The 14,833-nt window shown below is 42.4% G+C and overlaps 1 protein-coding gene across 1 annotated transcript in view; it reads left to right on the top strand.

The window, feature by feature from the left end:
- Positions 1-14,833, top strand: part of LOC137439508 (basement membrane-specific heparan sulfate proteoglycan core protein) — a 48,046-nt gene that overhangs the window by 13,630 nt on the left and 19,583 nt on the right. Inside the window, exons 5-7 of the mRNA XM_078768193.1 lie at positions 648-890; positions 1,193-1,507; positions 4,285-4,584. Of these exons, the coding sequence (XP_078624319.1) occupies positions 648-890; positions 1,193-1,507; positions 4,285-4,584 (858 nt within the window). The remainder of the gene's footprint in view (positions 1-647; positions 891-1,192; positions 1,508-4,284; positions 4,585-14,833) is intronic.

Below are 14,833 nucleotides of genomic sequence, written 5' to 3'. Positions count from 1 at the left end.
CATCAACTTTCTCCCTCTGCCCTGCTGTTGAGGTTTCCACTTTCTCCTGCTGTTCCCTTTACATTGTGGCCTGATCTCTCCTGTGTCCGAGCTCTTCCATGAGCATAGACCTTGTATTAAAAAAAAAAAAAATGCCCCACCTGTACTTCCCCTGTACACATCTGTCGTGTGGTCTGTTGGTGAAAATCGCGAATTGCATAAAATAGATTTGTTTTTAATCAGTTCAAGTCGGAACTTGGATTATTATTCAGTGTTATGAGTGAATGGGATTTCTGGCTGCAGTTGCAAAAAGTATTCAGCGTTGAGGGATTCAATATTCTCTATCGTGGGGATTGGAAGCGCAATAATAATCCAGGTTGGAGCGGTGGTGGGGGTTTAGGATGCAAAAAGAAAAAAAGGACGGAAATAATTTCAAGGTAATAGGTGGGTGGACAGCAGGTGAAGGTAAGGGGAGACAACAAAAAGAGACAGAGGTTAGACAGGAGTACAGAAGGTGGTCCACCAGGTTAAATTCGGAAGATAGTGAAAAGATTATTTATAAAGGTGTAAAAGAAGGAAAGTGCTATAAGGGATGTTTGGGGGAATTATAATGTCAAAGCACTTGTGTTTCCTGGGATTTAATACATTCCCTCACTTCCTCTCCCTAGCTGCTCCGAAGATCCGGATTGAAAAAGACGCTCCATCGGCGGTCACTCTCATTTGTGACGACATCCCCACATCTTCACATGTAGAATGGAAAAAGTACAACACAAGCTTAAAGGAAAACACACGCAATCAGAACATGACGTCACCGAGCCTGTATATCTCTCCGGTCTCTGAAGAGGACAAAGGAAGCTACACCTGCGAAGTAGACGGAGACCAGAGTGAAGCAGTTTTTTTGGAACTTCTCCGTGAGATATTTTCCCTTTCATATTATACACGCAGTTTGACCAACATCCACTTAGAAACACATTATTGAAATGAAACAAGAGAATTAGTTAGTAGGACGCCAAATGCAAGAAAATTGCAATACCAATCAACAAAGAGTAACCTGAGTCCAATGTTTTTCTAAAGGTACCGTAAAGAAGAAGACATTTAGCAAACAAGTTCTTTCCAAAATGTTTCAAATCTGAGATGAGCTCACCTTCCAATTCTGACTTTGTCTCCCTCTTTATGTTCCACCTTTGCCCTTTGACCTCGTGCCCTCCCGCAGCCTCCAAGCCACACATCAAACCCAGCACATACGGAATGCAGATGGGGTCCAACCTCTCCCTCGAATGCAGCAATGTTTCTCCCAAAACTGCAAGAGTGACATGGAAGAGAGATGGACGCATCGTAGCAAACAATTCAACCTCATTTTCACGTCTCAGTGGCTCCTACTCGGACATTACAGGGTTTCGACTGTCTGAGGATGGACACACTCTCATAGTGGATAACCTTTCTCGCAGTGACAACGGGATTTACACCTGCATGGTGAACACCGCTTATGGGTCTTCCTCTAGTGAGGACTTCTCTGTGGACACTTCCTGTGAGTATGTGCACCTCCACACCTGCTTACATTGCCATGTAACATGCAGTCAGGAATAAGAGATTAATTAATCGACATTAGTATTGCTTTTGGCAAATGTGCACACCTGGGATGAAGTGGTTTGAAGAAGAACAATGAACAGGGGTTTCGATATTATGAGGCCAAGGGGGATTTGAAAAGTGCATTGGGGGCACGTGGGCAGTGGGCAAATAACCGGAACACAGTCATGTGAGCAGTGACCAAAAAACCGGAACACAGTCATGTGAGCAGGGACCAAAGAACCAGAACACAGTCATGTGGGCAGGGACCAAAGAACCAGAACACAGTCATGTGGGCAGGGACCAAAGAACCAGAACACAGTCATGTGGGCAGGGACCAAAGAACCAGAACACAGTCATGTGGGCAGTGACCAAAGAACCGGTACACAGTCATGTGAGCAGTGACCAAAGAACCGGTGCACAGTCATGTGGGCAGTGACCAAAGAACCGGTACACAGTCATGTGAGCAGTGACCAAAGAACCGGTACACAGTCAAGTGAGCAGTGACCAAAGAACCGTGTCACACTCATGTGGGCAGTGACCAAAGAACCGGTACACAGTCATGTGGGCAGTGACCAAAGAACCAGAACACAGTCATGTGAGCAGTGACCAAAGAACCGGTACACAGTCATGTGGGCAGTGACCAAAGAACCGGTACACAGTCATGTGGGCAGTGACCAAAGAACCAGAACACAATCATGTGGGCAGTGACCAAAGTACCGAATGCAGTCACGTGAGCAGTGACCAAAGAACCGGTACACAGTCATGTGAGCAGTGACCAAAGAACCCGTGCACAGTCATGTGGGCAGTGACCAATGAACCGGTACACAGTCATGTGAGCAGTGACCAAAAAACCGGTGCACAGTCATGTGGGCAGTGACCAAAAAACCGGAACACAGTCATGTGGGCAGTGACCCAAAAAACGGAACACAGTCATGTGGGCAGTGACCAAAGAACCAGAACACAGACATGTGGGCAGTGACCAAAAAACCTGAACACAGTCATGTGGGCAGTGACCAAAGAACCAGAACACAGTCATGTGGGCAGGGACCAAAGAACCAGAACACAGTCATGTGGGCAGTGACCAAAGAACCGGTACACAGTCATGTGGGCAGGGACCAAAGAACCAGAACACAGTCATGTGGGCAGTGACCAAAGAACCGGCACACAGTCATGTGAGCAGTGACCAAAGAACCGGTGCACAGTCATGTGGGCAGTGACCAAAGAACCAGAACACAGTCATGTGGGCAGTGACCAAAGAACCGGTACACATTCATGTGGGCAGTGACCAGAGAACCGGTACACAGTCATGTGGGCAGTGACCAAAGAACCGGTACACAGTCATGTGAGCAGTGACCAAAGAACCGAATGCAGTCACGTGGGCAGTCGACCTAGAACCGAATGCAGTCACGTGGGCAGTTGGCCTAGAACCGGAACACAGTCATGTGGGCAGTGACCAACAACAAACAACAACAGGCATTTTAAGGCCATTTTGCCTGCTCGAGCGGGGGTTAGCCTTGCGGTCCCCATGACAATCTTCTCCATTTTGCCCTATTTTCTGCATCTCCCCTTGTTAACCCCCTTGCCCACATTTCTTCTTCGACCATCTTTAGTCAAGTCTTTCTCGGTCTTCCCCGTCCTCTACTTCCTTCTACATTCATTTCCATCACTCTTCTCAACCAGTCACTTTCATCCTTCCTCAACACATGACCAAACCATCTCAACCTGTTTCTCTTCACAGCATCCATCACAGGCTCTATTCCCATCATCTTTCGCAATTCATCATTTGTCTTCCTCTCTCTCAACGATACTCCGCACATCCACCGAACCATTCGCATTTCCACCCTTTCCAGCCTTCGTTGCTGCTCCACGTTCATTACCCATGTCTCGCTCCCATAAATCATAACACTTCTCACACATGCAGCATACACCTTTCCCTTCAGCTTCAACGACACTCCCCTCCTCATCAGCACGCCACCCACTTCCCGAAACTGCTTCCATGCACATCTCACTCTTGCAACCGTTGCCGAGTCTGATCCACCTTCTCCATTCAGCATGTCTCCGAGGTAGCAAAATGTTTTCACACCTTCCAGCTTCACGCCGTCTCCAAGATCCAACTCAACATTTCCTCCATCTGCAGCTCCCTCTGTGCACACCTTACATTTGAATGTAGCTGCCACACTGGTTAATGACCCTCTCAAACCACTACATTTTTGATGAACCCACTCAGCCCACATTGTACATTGAATGGAATTCACTCCGACACCCTTCCTGCACTCCTGCACATGTGGGCAGTGACCAAAGAACCGAATGCAGTCACGTGGGCAGTCGACCTAGAACCAGAACACAGTCATGTGGGCAGTGACCAAAGAACCGAATGCAGTCACGTGGGCAGTCGACATAGAACCAGAACACAGTCACCTGTGCGGTGACCAAAAAACCGGAACAGTGCAAACCCAATACTCGAGAAACATTCTGTTTGAACGGGACATTGAACAACAAGCACAAATACTTTAAATATCTCACAAATCAAGAGGCTTTTCGAGGTATGTTACAATATGTGAAAATATCTCATTAACATCGTTATCCAAACTTTTGGCCATTATATTAAATTATTAACAACAATACCATCGACACAATCATATACAATCATACACCAAACATAAAGAGCACCAAGAAAAGGTCAAATGGCCCATGATGTACCACCTGAATAATGTGTATGTTTTATGTCTATCTTAGATGGTCCACTAGATGTGACCGTCTGCGTTCGCATCAGCACCGGGGAAGAACATTGCTCCACATCCAACAAGCCTTCAAAACCGGTGCCGATCCTTTCAATCACTTCATTCACACTGAACTGCACATTTGACTCCAAGCCACACAAGGACCACACATGGAAGATTCCAGATGGGAAAGTGAAAAAGAGCCAAATTGACGTGAATCTGCCAAGGAAGGCGGACTCAGGACCTTACACGTGCGAGGTGTGGAATGAAGTGACTGGCAAAGGGGCCAACGTGAGCATCTCCATTATTATCTGGGGTAAGTTCAGGATGGGGATGTGGGGGGCTCATGGGCATAACGAGAGATAAAAATTGAAATCTGCAACAAATTGCAGATATGGCGGCCATTTTTAAAAAGAAGATCGTCGTGTTGCATCGTTTCCAGTTGTTATAATTGTTGTTATATTGCTCCAGACAGTCCTCTCAAACAAGCCCACAACATGGAGACAGCCGATCAATCTCACAAGAGCAACCCAGAGACACCCCACGTTCAGGATTGGTGTACCCCGCCTTCATGAAGTCAGGGCCACGACACAGTTAGAGAGAGAGAGAGAGAGAGAGAGAGAGAGAGAGAGAGAGAGAGAGAGAGAGAGAAAGAAAAAGAGAGAAAAAGAGAGAGAGAGAGAGAGAGAGAGAGAGAAGAGGGAAATGGCCGGTCCATGGGGACCGATCGGCACTCTGACCGTAACTGCGCTTTAAGTGCGCAAGCTTTACTCATATTGTTATTCTCACTCATGATGTGAGCTGATCGATATTAGAGAGCGAAAGGGTGCAAAACAAGATAGGTGGTGGATAAACAATGGGTAACCTGACCTTTATGTGGTGAGTGTCCTCAAACCCGGCTTCCTGATAGGACTTACCAATGACCTTCACCATCTGGACTTTACAGTTGCTGGACACATCAGGTGTTTTTATTTTATTTTTTATGTAGAAGGCTCCAGGCACGGACTATGTAGTGCTCATCGAGGCCAGGCCTAAATAAAAGAGCTGCATTGATAGAAAAGTGAAGAAGGAGAGAATAGTCTAAAAGTTTTTGAGAAAGCACAAAATCTGCTTTTTGAAAAGGGGAAGATCATAAGTGTTTGGAAAGACATGTGAAGGTAAAGAGCTCCAGAGTTTGGCAGTGGAGGGGAAGAAACAAACATCATAACGGCCCACCCTTGAGTTGCCAATGGCCACACAATAATCATGAGATGAAGTGGCTTGTCAAGTATTCCGTGGTCTCGCTAATGGCGGAGATATACAAGCAGCAAGTTCTTGAGAGCAAAAACCGAAGTAATATCTGTAGAAAAGAGAAAAAGCCAACTTTGCGACGTAATTTGAGCCGGTCAAGTTTTGAGGTCAGATTGGGAGAGTTGATAAGTTGGATTACTTTTCATTCAATTCTGTCCAGTAAGTATTTAGAGCTAGATCCACCCCAGATGTGAGAGTAGTACTCTATGCAAGGACGAATCAATCCTTTATATAGTTGAAGCAACTGTTGAGAGGAGAAGAATCTTTTACATCTGAACAGGACTCCTAGTTTCTTCGAGGCAGATTTAGCTACAGTCACGGGCAAAAGTAAGTACACCCCATGTAAAGTTTTGACTTTTTCAACATATTTCAACATACAGCTATTTGATCTTCATTTCAACAATATTGATAGATAAAGGTGATATAATATAACAAATATCATGAAACATTTACATTTTGTAGTCCATTGTATAATTTAAATAAACATAAATGCAAATTTCACATGTGGAAAAATTAAGTACACCCTTACATTTATCACTACTTCAAATACCTAAAATTAGAATCAGGTGCACCAGCTCAGGTGCAAATGATTAGAACATCGTTAGAGAGGATCTTGGAGGAACCTGTCTTATTTAAAGCTCAGACATTTCGTTTGGTTTGCTCTTTGTTGTTGAAGTGTGCGGCGTCACCATGCCGAGATCGAAAGAGCTCTCTGAGGCATTCAGAAAGAAAGTTATCGATGCCTACGAGTCTGGGAAGGGATTTAAAAAGATCTCCAAACAATTTGAAATCAATCATTCGACTGTCCAGAAGATCATCTACAAGTGGAGAAGATTCCAAACAACTGCCAACTTGTTCAGGCCAGGCCGCCCCAGCAAGTTCAGCCCGAGAGCAGACCGCAAGATGCTGAAAGAAGTCTCTAAGAACCCCAGAATGTCATCACGGGACCTACAGGTAGCTCTTGCCACTGTTGATGTCAAAGTGCACGAGTCTACCATTAGAAAGAGGCTGCACAAATTTGATCTACATGGGAGGTGTGCCAGGAGGAAACTTTGCTGTCCAGAAAGAACATCAGGGCAAGACTAAAGTTTGCCAATGAACAACTAGGCAAAGACCAGCACTTCTGGAACAATGTGCTCTGGACAGATGAGTCAAAGGTAGAGCTATTTGGCCACAGTACCAGAAGACATGTTTGGCGAAAACCAAAGACAGCATTTGACCACATGAACCTGATACCAACTGTAAAGCATGGTGGTGGAAATATTATGGTTTGGGGCAGCTTTGCTGCATCAGGGCCTGGGCAGCTCACCATCATATAATCCACTATTAATTCTTCATTGTACCAGAGGGTGCTTGAGGATAATGTGAGGCCATCTGTCGGAGAGTTGAAGCTCAACCGAAGGTGGACCTTGCAACATGACAATGACCCTAAACATACCAGTAAATCCACCAAGGAATGGATGAAAAGAAAGAAATGGAGGGTTCTGGAATGGCCAAGTCAAAGCCCGGATCTAAATCCCATCGAGATGTTGTGGGAGGGATTTGAAACGAGCTGTGCATGCAAGAAAACCCTCAAACATCGCACAGCTGAAAGAATTCTGCATGGAGGAGTGGGCAAAAATTTCTCCCAGTCGATGTCAGAGACTGCTAGACAGTTATAAGAAACGCCTACTTGAGGTTGTTTCTGCCAAAGTGGGCAATACCACCTATTGGAGCCAAGGGTGTACTTACTTTTTCCACATGCGAAATTTGCATTTATGTTTATTTAAATTGTACAATGGACGACAAAATGTAAATGTTTCGAAATGAAGATCAAATAGCTGAATGTTGAAATATGTTAAAAAGTCAAAACTTTACATGGGGTGTACTTACTTTTTCACGTGACTGTATTTGTGTAATGTGTAGATTCCAGGATAGATTTGAAGTTAGGGTAATACCTAGTATGTTTATTGTATCACATGGTGTAATTGTGGAACTTTCAAAGGAGATTGGAGAGTTGAGAGGAGTTTTAGAGAGAGAGATGGGAAGAAATTTAGTTTTAGAATCATTAAATTTAACCTGGTTACATTTGCCCCACTGGGAAATCTTGTCCAAATCCGAATTTAAAGCGGTGGCTGTGATAAAACGAGATGCAGATCGAGTGAGGGAAGATGGGGCAGATGGGAAACGCATGGAGGAATGCAACGTTGAGTCATCAGCATATGAGTTACCAAAGCTCTAATCCTCTGGCCATCAGACAAATGTTGTAACCACGATGAGGAACACAAGTGTTAAAAATTGATTTGCCATTCTGGAAAACATCCAAGTAGCACCTGGTCCGCCTGAGATCGTTCGTGGCTGATGGTGAAATTGAGATGTTTCCCAAACTGTCGCTCTTAAAATAGTGGACCAGTGACCGCAGAAAGATACAGTTCGGTTTTTCTGTTGTTCACAGGATACTTGCCCAGTTTGTGATCTTCTCTGGATTGATAGACAGAGGAGAAGGTGAAGTTAATTCACAAACTGATGGACATTAGATTGTCTAACAAAGAGTTGAGTTGCCAGCAAAACCGAATTTGAAGGTTTTTTTCAGCAGCAGACAAGTTAGTGATGTATAACAGAATGGACCTGAGTAGACCACCCTGGAGGATTGTGGACAAAATAATGTCCGAGGTCAACATGCTGAATGGACGAAGCCTGAGAGTCATGAACACGGTTGACTGAAGGTACAAGTTGCTGACATCATGTGCCATGCTGTGTCAAATTCATTCGGAGAGACAGGGTGCCAAATTTGCCTCAATTGGTTGCCCTTTTGCCACAGAACCTTCAACCTGGGTTCACTCCCCAACAAGGTCAAACTCAACGACAAACTGTCGTTCTGATGCAGTGCCAGAAAGGTGGTGACGCCGAATCAGAGCCTCCGTTAGTCGCCCGCGTAGCCCGCAGCCGCTGGGGACCACCCACAAATAGGGGCCTCCCACATCAGCTAAAGCATCTTGAAAGTCCAGTTGTGTAACAAAGACGTTTCCAATAACACAATCATGCATATCTACCGGCTCCCAACCACTTCACTGACAGATTTAATCAGACTTCATGTTGCACTTCACAACCACATGGCATTTCTATCTGTAAATCTCAAAGAGGATGAAAAGTACAGTGAAACACGCGAAAACCGGACCTTTCGTGGCAGAGCTGTTGCTGTTGTTGTTGTTGTTGTTGTTGTGCTCCTTCTGTGTCCGTCACGCTTTATTCTAAAAGCTTAAATAGTTCCTCCTGCCACACATTAAACATCTTCATCCAATTCAGAAAGATGGATGGAATTTTAAAATAGAAACCTGTATCTTTATGTTTAAACAGACATTGATTTTTTTCCCAAGTACAATCGATGGTTCGGGGACCAAGTCTATAAGAGACTTGGTCTCCATTTCTCTATAAGAGACTTGGTCTCCGTTTGTCTATAAGAGACTTGGTCTCCGTTTGTCTATAAGAGACTTGGTCTCCGTTTGTCTATAAGAGACTTGGTCTCCGTTTGTCTATAAGAGACTTGGTCTCTTTTTATCTATGAGACTTGGTCCCATTTGTCTATAAGAGACTTGGTCTCCTTTTGTCTATAAGAGACTTGGTCTCTTTTTATCTATGAGACTTGGTCCCATTTGTCTATGAGACTTGGTCTCCTTTTGTCTATAAGAGACTTGGTCTCCTTTTGTCTATAAGAGACTTGGTCTCCGTTTGTCTATAAGAGACTTGGTCTCTTTTTATCTATGAGACTTGGTCCCATTTGTCTATAAGAGACTTGGTCTCTTTTTATCTATGAGACTTGGTCTCCGTTTGTCTATAAGAGACTTGGTCTCTTTTTATCTATGAGACTTGGTCCCATTTGTCTATAAGAGACTTGGTCTCCTTTTGTCTATAAGAGACTTGGTCTCCTTTTGTCTATAAGAGACTTGGTCTCCGTTTGTCTATAAGAGACTTGGTCTCCGTTTGTCTATAAGAGACTTGGTCTCCGTTTGTCTATAAGAGACTTGGTCTCCGTTTGTCTATAAGAGACTTGGTCTCCGTTTGTCTATAAGAGACTTGGTCTCTTTTTATCTATGAGACTTGGTCCCATTTGTCTATAAGAGACTTGGTCTCCTTTTGTCTATAAGAGACTTCGTCTCCGTTTGTCTATAAGAGATTTGGTCTCCGTTTGTCTATAAGAGACTTGGTCTCCGTTTGTCTATAAGAGACTTGGTCTCTTTTTATCTATGAGACTTGGTCCAATTTGTCTATAAGAGACTTGGTCTCCTTTTGTCTATAAGAGACTTGGTCTCCTTTTGTCTATAAGAGACTTGGTCTCCGTTTGTCTATAAGAGACTTGGTCTCCGTTTGTCTATAAGAGACTTGGTCTCTGTTTGTCTATAAGAGACTTGGTCTCCGTTTGTCTATAAGAGACTTGGTCTCCGTTTGTCAATAAGAGACTTGGTCTCCTTTTGTCTATAAGAGACTTGGTCTCTTTTTATCTATGAGACTTGGTCCCATTTGTTTATAAGAGACTTGGTCTCCTTTTGTCTATAAGAGACTTGGTCTCTGTTTGTCTATAAGAGACTTGGTCTCCGTTTGTCTATAAGAGACTTGGTCTCCGTTTGTCAATAAGAGACTTGGTCTCCTTTTGTCTATAAGAGACTTGGTCTCTTTTTATCTATGAGACTTGGTCCCATTTGTCTATAAGAGACTTGGTCTCCTTTTGTCTATAAGAGACTTGGTCTCCTTTTGTCTATAAGAGACTTGGTCTCCGTTTGTCTATAAGAGACTTGGTCTCCGTTTGTCTATAAGAGACTTGGTCTCCTTTTGTCTATAAGAGACTTGGTCTCTGTTTGTCTATAAGAGACTTGGTCTCCGTTTGTCTATAAGAGACTTGGTCTCCGTTTGTCAATAAGAGACTTGGTCTCCGTTTGTCAATAAGAGACTTGGTCTCCGTTTGTCTATAAGAGACTTGGTCTCCTTTTGTCTATAAGAGACTTGGTCTCCGTTTGTCTATAAGAGACTTGGTCTCCGTTTGTCTATAAGAGACTTGGTCTCCTTTTGTCTATAAGAGACTTGGTCTCCTTTTGTCTATAAGAGACTTGGTCTCCATTTGTCTATAAGAGACTTGGTCTCCGTTTGTCTATAAGAGACTTGGTCTCCTTTTGTTATTGGACTTATTATTAATCTTTCCGCCAAATTTTGTGGAATGTAGCGTCGGCACTGTTGCTCCGATCAACGATCAAGTTGAAACTTTCCAGGAATGTTGGGGCCAATGGGAATCGATGCCATCTTTTTTCCAAATCTTGATTTTGCAATCACCATGGCAACTAGCTTGGATTTAAGTGAAAACTTTAAAGATCTTCTTCTCCGAAACCGCAAATGCTATCGATTTGAATCTTGTCATGTTATGATCGACTACCAATGGTGCAAAAAGGTTGTATGAGATGACGTCATTGGTGAAGCGGTTTGGCAGCTACGTTGAAGTAAAAATAATTCTATCCGATTAACACAAAACATTTTTTGTGGCATATATTCATCAATAAGAACTTGAATATCAAAAGAAAAATTGATCAATCACATGGTCTGGCAATGAAAAAGAAAACAAAATTGATCAAAATTGATGTCATAGGTCACGTAGCATTGCGGCCATATTGGATTTCATGAAGAACTTCTAAAATGCACCTACTCCTTCAGTTTTCGGATCAATTCAGTTCAAACTTTGCATAATGGGGTCCAGGATGCCGTTGTCAAGGACGTTGTTGCACACTTGTCCAATCAGAATGGGGCGTTTTGGTCGCCGGGGCATCACTGCTCACAGATTTCATTTCTTCTTTTTCCAGTAACATCCCCACATCCTTTTTCATTTTTAAAAATGTTTTTATTACTTGTTAAAAAGCTTTCCAACGACCTCAAAGTAAATCGAATGAAATTTACTTGAATCATTTACTGATTTTACGTAATTTCCTCCATCTTGCGGAAGTACCGTTAGGATGTCAGTCATACTCAGCATTAGGCCCACATAAGCTATCCTGGAAATAATGAACAGCGATTGACATTGGACTTAGTTCATTGTTGGCCACATATCACACTCTGGGTGACCCATACTACTAGTACTGTCCTCTCAAGTTTGGTTACAATCGGTACAGGCATAGCCGAGATATGACAATACATTACCCACGATGATGTGGAAAGACAGATACACGCAGAGACAAACAGACAGAACTGGTCAATCTAATACTTCGCTAACCCCCTCTGGAACCGAGGTATGAATCGATTCTTCGCCTGAAGATCTGTCACCATATTATTAGCCCTCCAATATAAAGTGCCCCCATGTGAGGTTTGCAGGGGGGCACCCACATACCCAGCGGAGGCTCTGCGCCGAGTCGCAGAACAGGCCATCAGTCACAGGCCCACTTCCACAGCCACAAGCCACAAGCCACAAGCCACAAGCCACAAGTCTTTTCCCATTTCCCACTTCTTGCCGAGCTGTTCTTTTCTTTGACCGTTTTGCTATCAAAACATCTTGTTAACTGCACGCAGTTAAACAAAAACGACTCCACCAAGTCGCATACTCGCAAGTCTCAATTCAAAAGATGCGACTGCCTAGTGTTGTTGAGTGTTCAGACTTCCGAGTCTCGAGTTGAGTTGTGAGTCCAAAAAGAAATGGCTCGTCCAACTCGAGTCCAAGTCTCTCATCGAGTACTGCAGGCCTGCGCGAAGACTCCACAATTTCTTTCAAAATAAGTTGGTCATTGCGTGCCAGTACGTCAGCCAAATGCATGGTCAAAATGGGCTTTGTCAGTAGTTACTTGGAAGCAATGTTGGTGATCTGCCAAAAACAAACTTTTCTAGACTTCTCCTGCTGTTGCTTTGGTGACAGACAAGCTTTGTGCTGTCTGTTCCCCATTTGCCAACTCGTCACATTTCATTCCAGTTTAACACGCTCAGCGATTGCTTTGTTTTCACTCCACAAACGACAATTCTCTCACTCTGCCAACAACGGAACACTGAAGAAGAAGCATGAGGACAAGCACGCTCACTCGCTCACACTCACCAAAGGGCCTGCATGAAGATCCCACAATATCTTACAAAAGGCCAAATTGAGAACCTGTAGATCTTAAAGTGGCCATCTTTAAACCCTTAAACCAACGGTGGCCACCTTGAAACATTGATCAAATAAGGAAAAACAAAAGTAGCAAGCAAGGGTACACCAAACAAAATGCAGTGTAATGGACAAATGCGTCAAAATAAATTTCCTTAAGAAAGTAGGAAAAGCAAACGAAAATAATTTTTTTTTTAATTAGGAAAAATCCATAATTATATAGAACATCTAATGAGCATAAATAACCATCCATTCACTAATCGGATTCTAATGTACCATGTACATAATGTACCATGTACGATACAGAATGTCGGTGGTGCCGAAGTAGTTTCTTGCTGGCATGGGTTATACTGGGTGGTTTTGCCATTGTCTTCCCAGCAGTAGTCAGGGCAGGAATTTGTAATTTTGTAATTTGGATGGCACACACATTGACGAATCACTCTGCTGGTGAAACACTGAGATGACAGTTTATAGCTGAGTCGAGATTCGAACCAAGGCTAGATGGATCAGTGGAGAGTGTGCATACCTCGATGCCATCCTGCCATCCTCACCAGTCACTATGTGGAGGCAAATAAGAGCAACTGGAGCAGGTTTCCAAAAAGAAAAATAAACAAGTACAGTACAGATACATTCAAAGTAAAGCGTCCCATGCGAAATAAATAAATAACATATCCTCCGGCGCCCGGCGCAACACATAGAGCGGTATAGGGAGGGAGAGGTGTACAATATAATTGATTGATTAATTATGCAATTCAAATCAATAAATAATAATTGTAAAATAATTAATTTCTTAATCAATTGGCTAATAGCATACCAAAACCACTAGTGTTTTGTCCGAAGCTGTAACTTTTTGAAAATTAATTAATTAATTAATTAATTGAAAATGATGAAACAAATCAAACTTGTTTTGTAATTAATCAAAATAAATAATTATAAATAAAAAAAATTAATTAATTGAAAATGATCAAACAAAACAAAACAAAAATGTTAAAAACAAAACAAAACATTTTTTTCCCCATAAAATGATCAAATGAAACAAAACTTGCTCAATCAATAAATAATTAATCAATTAATTGATTAATCGATAAATCCAAAAAATATCCTTTATAGCCATATCACTTGGTCACTATTGTGCCCAAATATCAGTTTCCTAGCTCAAAAGGTGCCTGAGATATTGCCCAGATGAGAAAGGAAATAAATAAGTACTTAATTAATCGATAATAATTAAGTAATCAATCAATTAATCGATTAATCAAATAATAAAAAATACCTTTTTGCCAAAGCACGTGTTCACTATTGTGCCCAAATTTCAGCTTCCTAGCTCAAAGGATGGCTGAGATATCGCCTGGACAAACAAACATGAAAACAAGAAATAAAACAAGAAAGAGCAATCAGAGATTGCAAACCCTCGCCAGGATGTCTTTTCAGTGGTTTTTAAGACTTTTGTGTTAAAAACAAATATGGCGGCCGAACGACGTCACCGATCACATCATTATTATTTTTTCTCCACCAATTTATCCCTGGATGACGCTCAAGAAATTTCATCTTGATCAGATGAAGTTTTGTACTTGTCGAATTATGACGTCATAATGGAGGCACCTATGACATCATTATTAACATATTTTATTCCCAATGGAGAGTTCTTTACAATGAGCCATGTCTCAATTTTTTCTATGCGGTGCTTTTGGAGATATAGAGGTGAAAGTGTTTCGGTATTTCCAAGATGGCGCCCATACCACGTGACATATGACGTCATAATTATCATTTAAAAAATTATCCAGGTAAAGTTGCACCTGTGGTGGAAATTTGCTGTCAATCAGACCAGCGGTTGCCGAGAAAATCATATTTATTCTGTGTGGACAAACACAAACAAACAGACAAACGGACAAACAAATAGACAGACAAACAAACAAATGAAAAATCAGTCATAGAGCGACACTTGGCAAAACAGAACAAAGTAGAATGGCACTCAGTAGAGCATACTTTTGACCTCAAAAATAATTAGTGGTTGAATTCAGTTCGCTGATATGAAAATCCAATTCAAATTCCAAGTCAATAGGATGAAAATTGAGGATTTTAGAAATTTGAAATTGTTGTTGACCTTTGGCCTATGTTGACATGTTGGCCTATGCTGATCTCAAAAATAGTTGGTGGTTGAATTCAGTTCGCTGATCTGTAAATCGTTTTCAAA

This window comes from Myxine glutinosa, chromosome 14 (genome assembly GCF_964187855.1).
Source record: "Myxine glutinosa chromosome 14, kmMyxGlut1.1, whole genome shotgun sequence".
Lineage (NCBI taxonomy): Eukaryota > Metazoa > Chordata > Myxini > Myxiniformes > Myxinidae > Myxine > Myxine glutinosa.
Note: the sequence above shows the minus strand (reverse complement) of the source record. Positions and strands in the feature narration are given on the sequence as shown.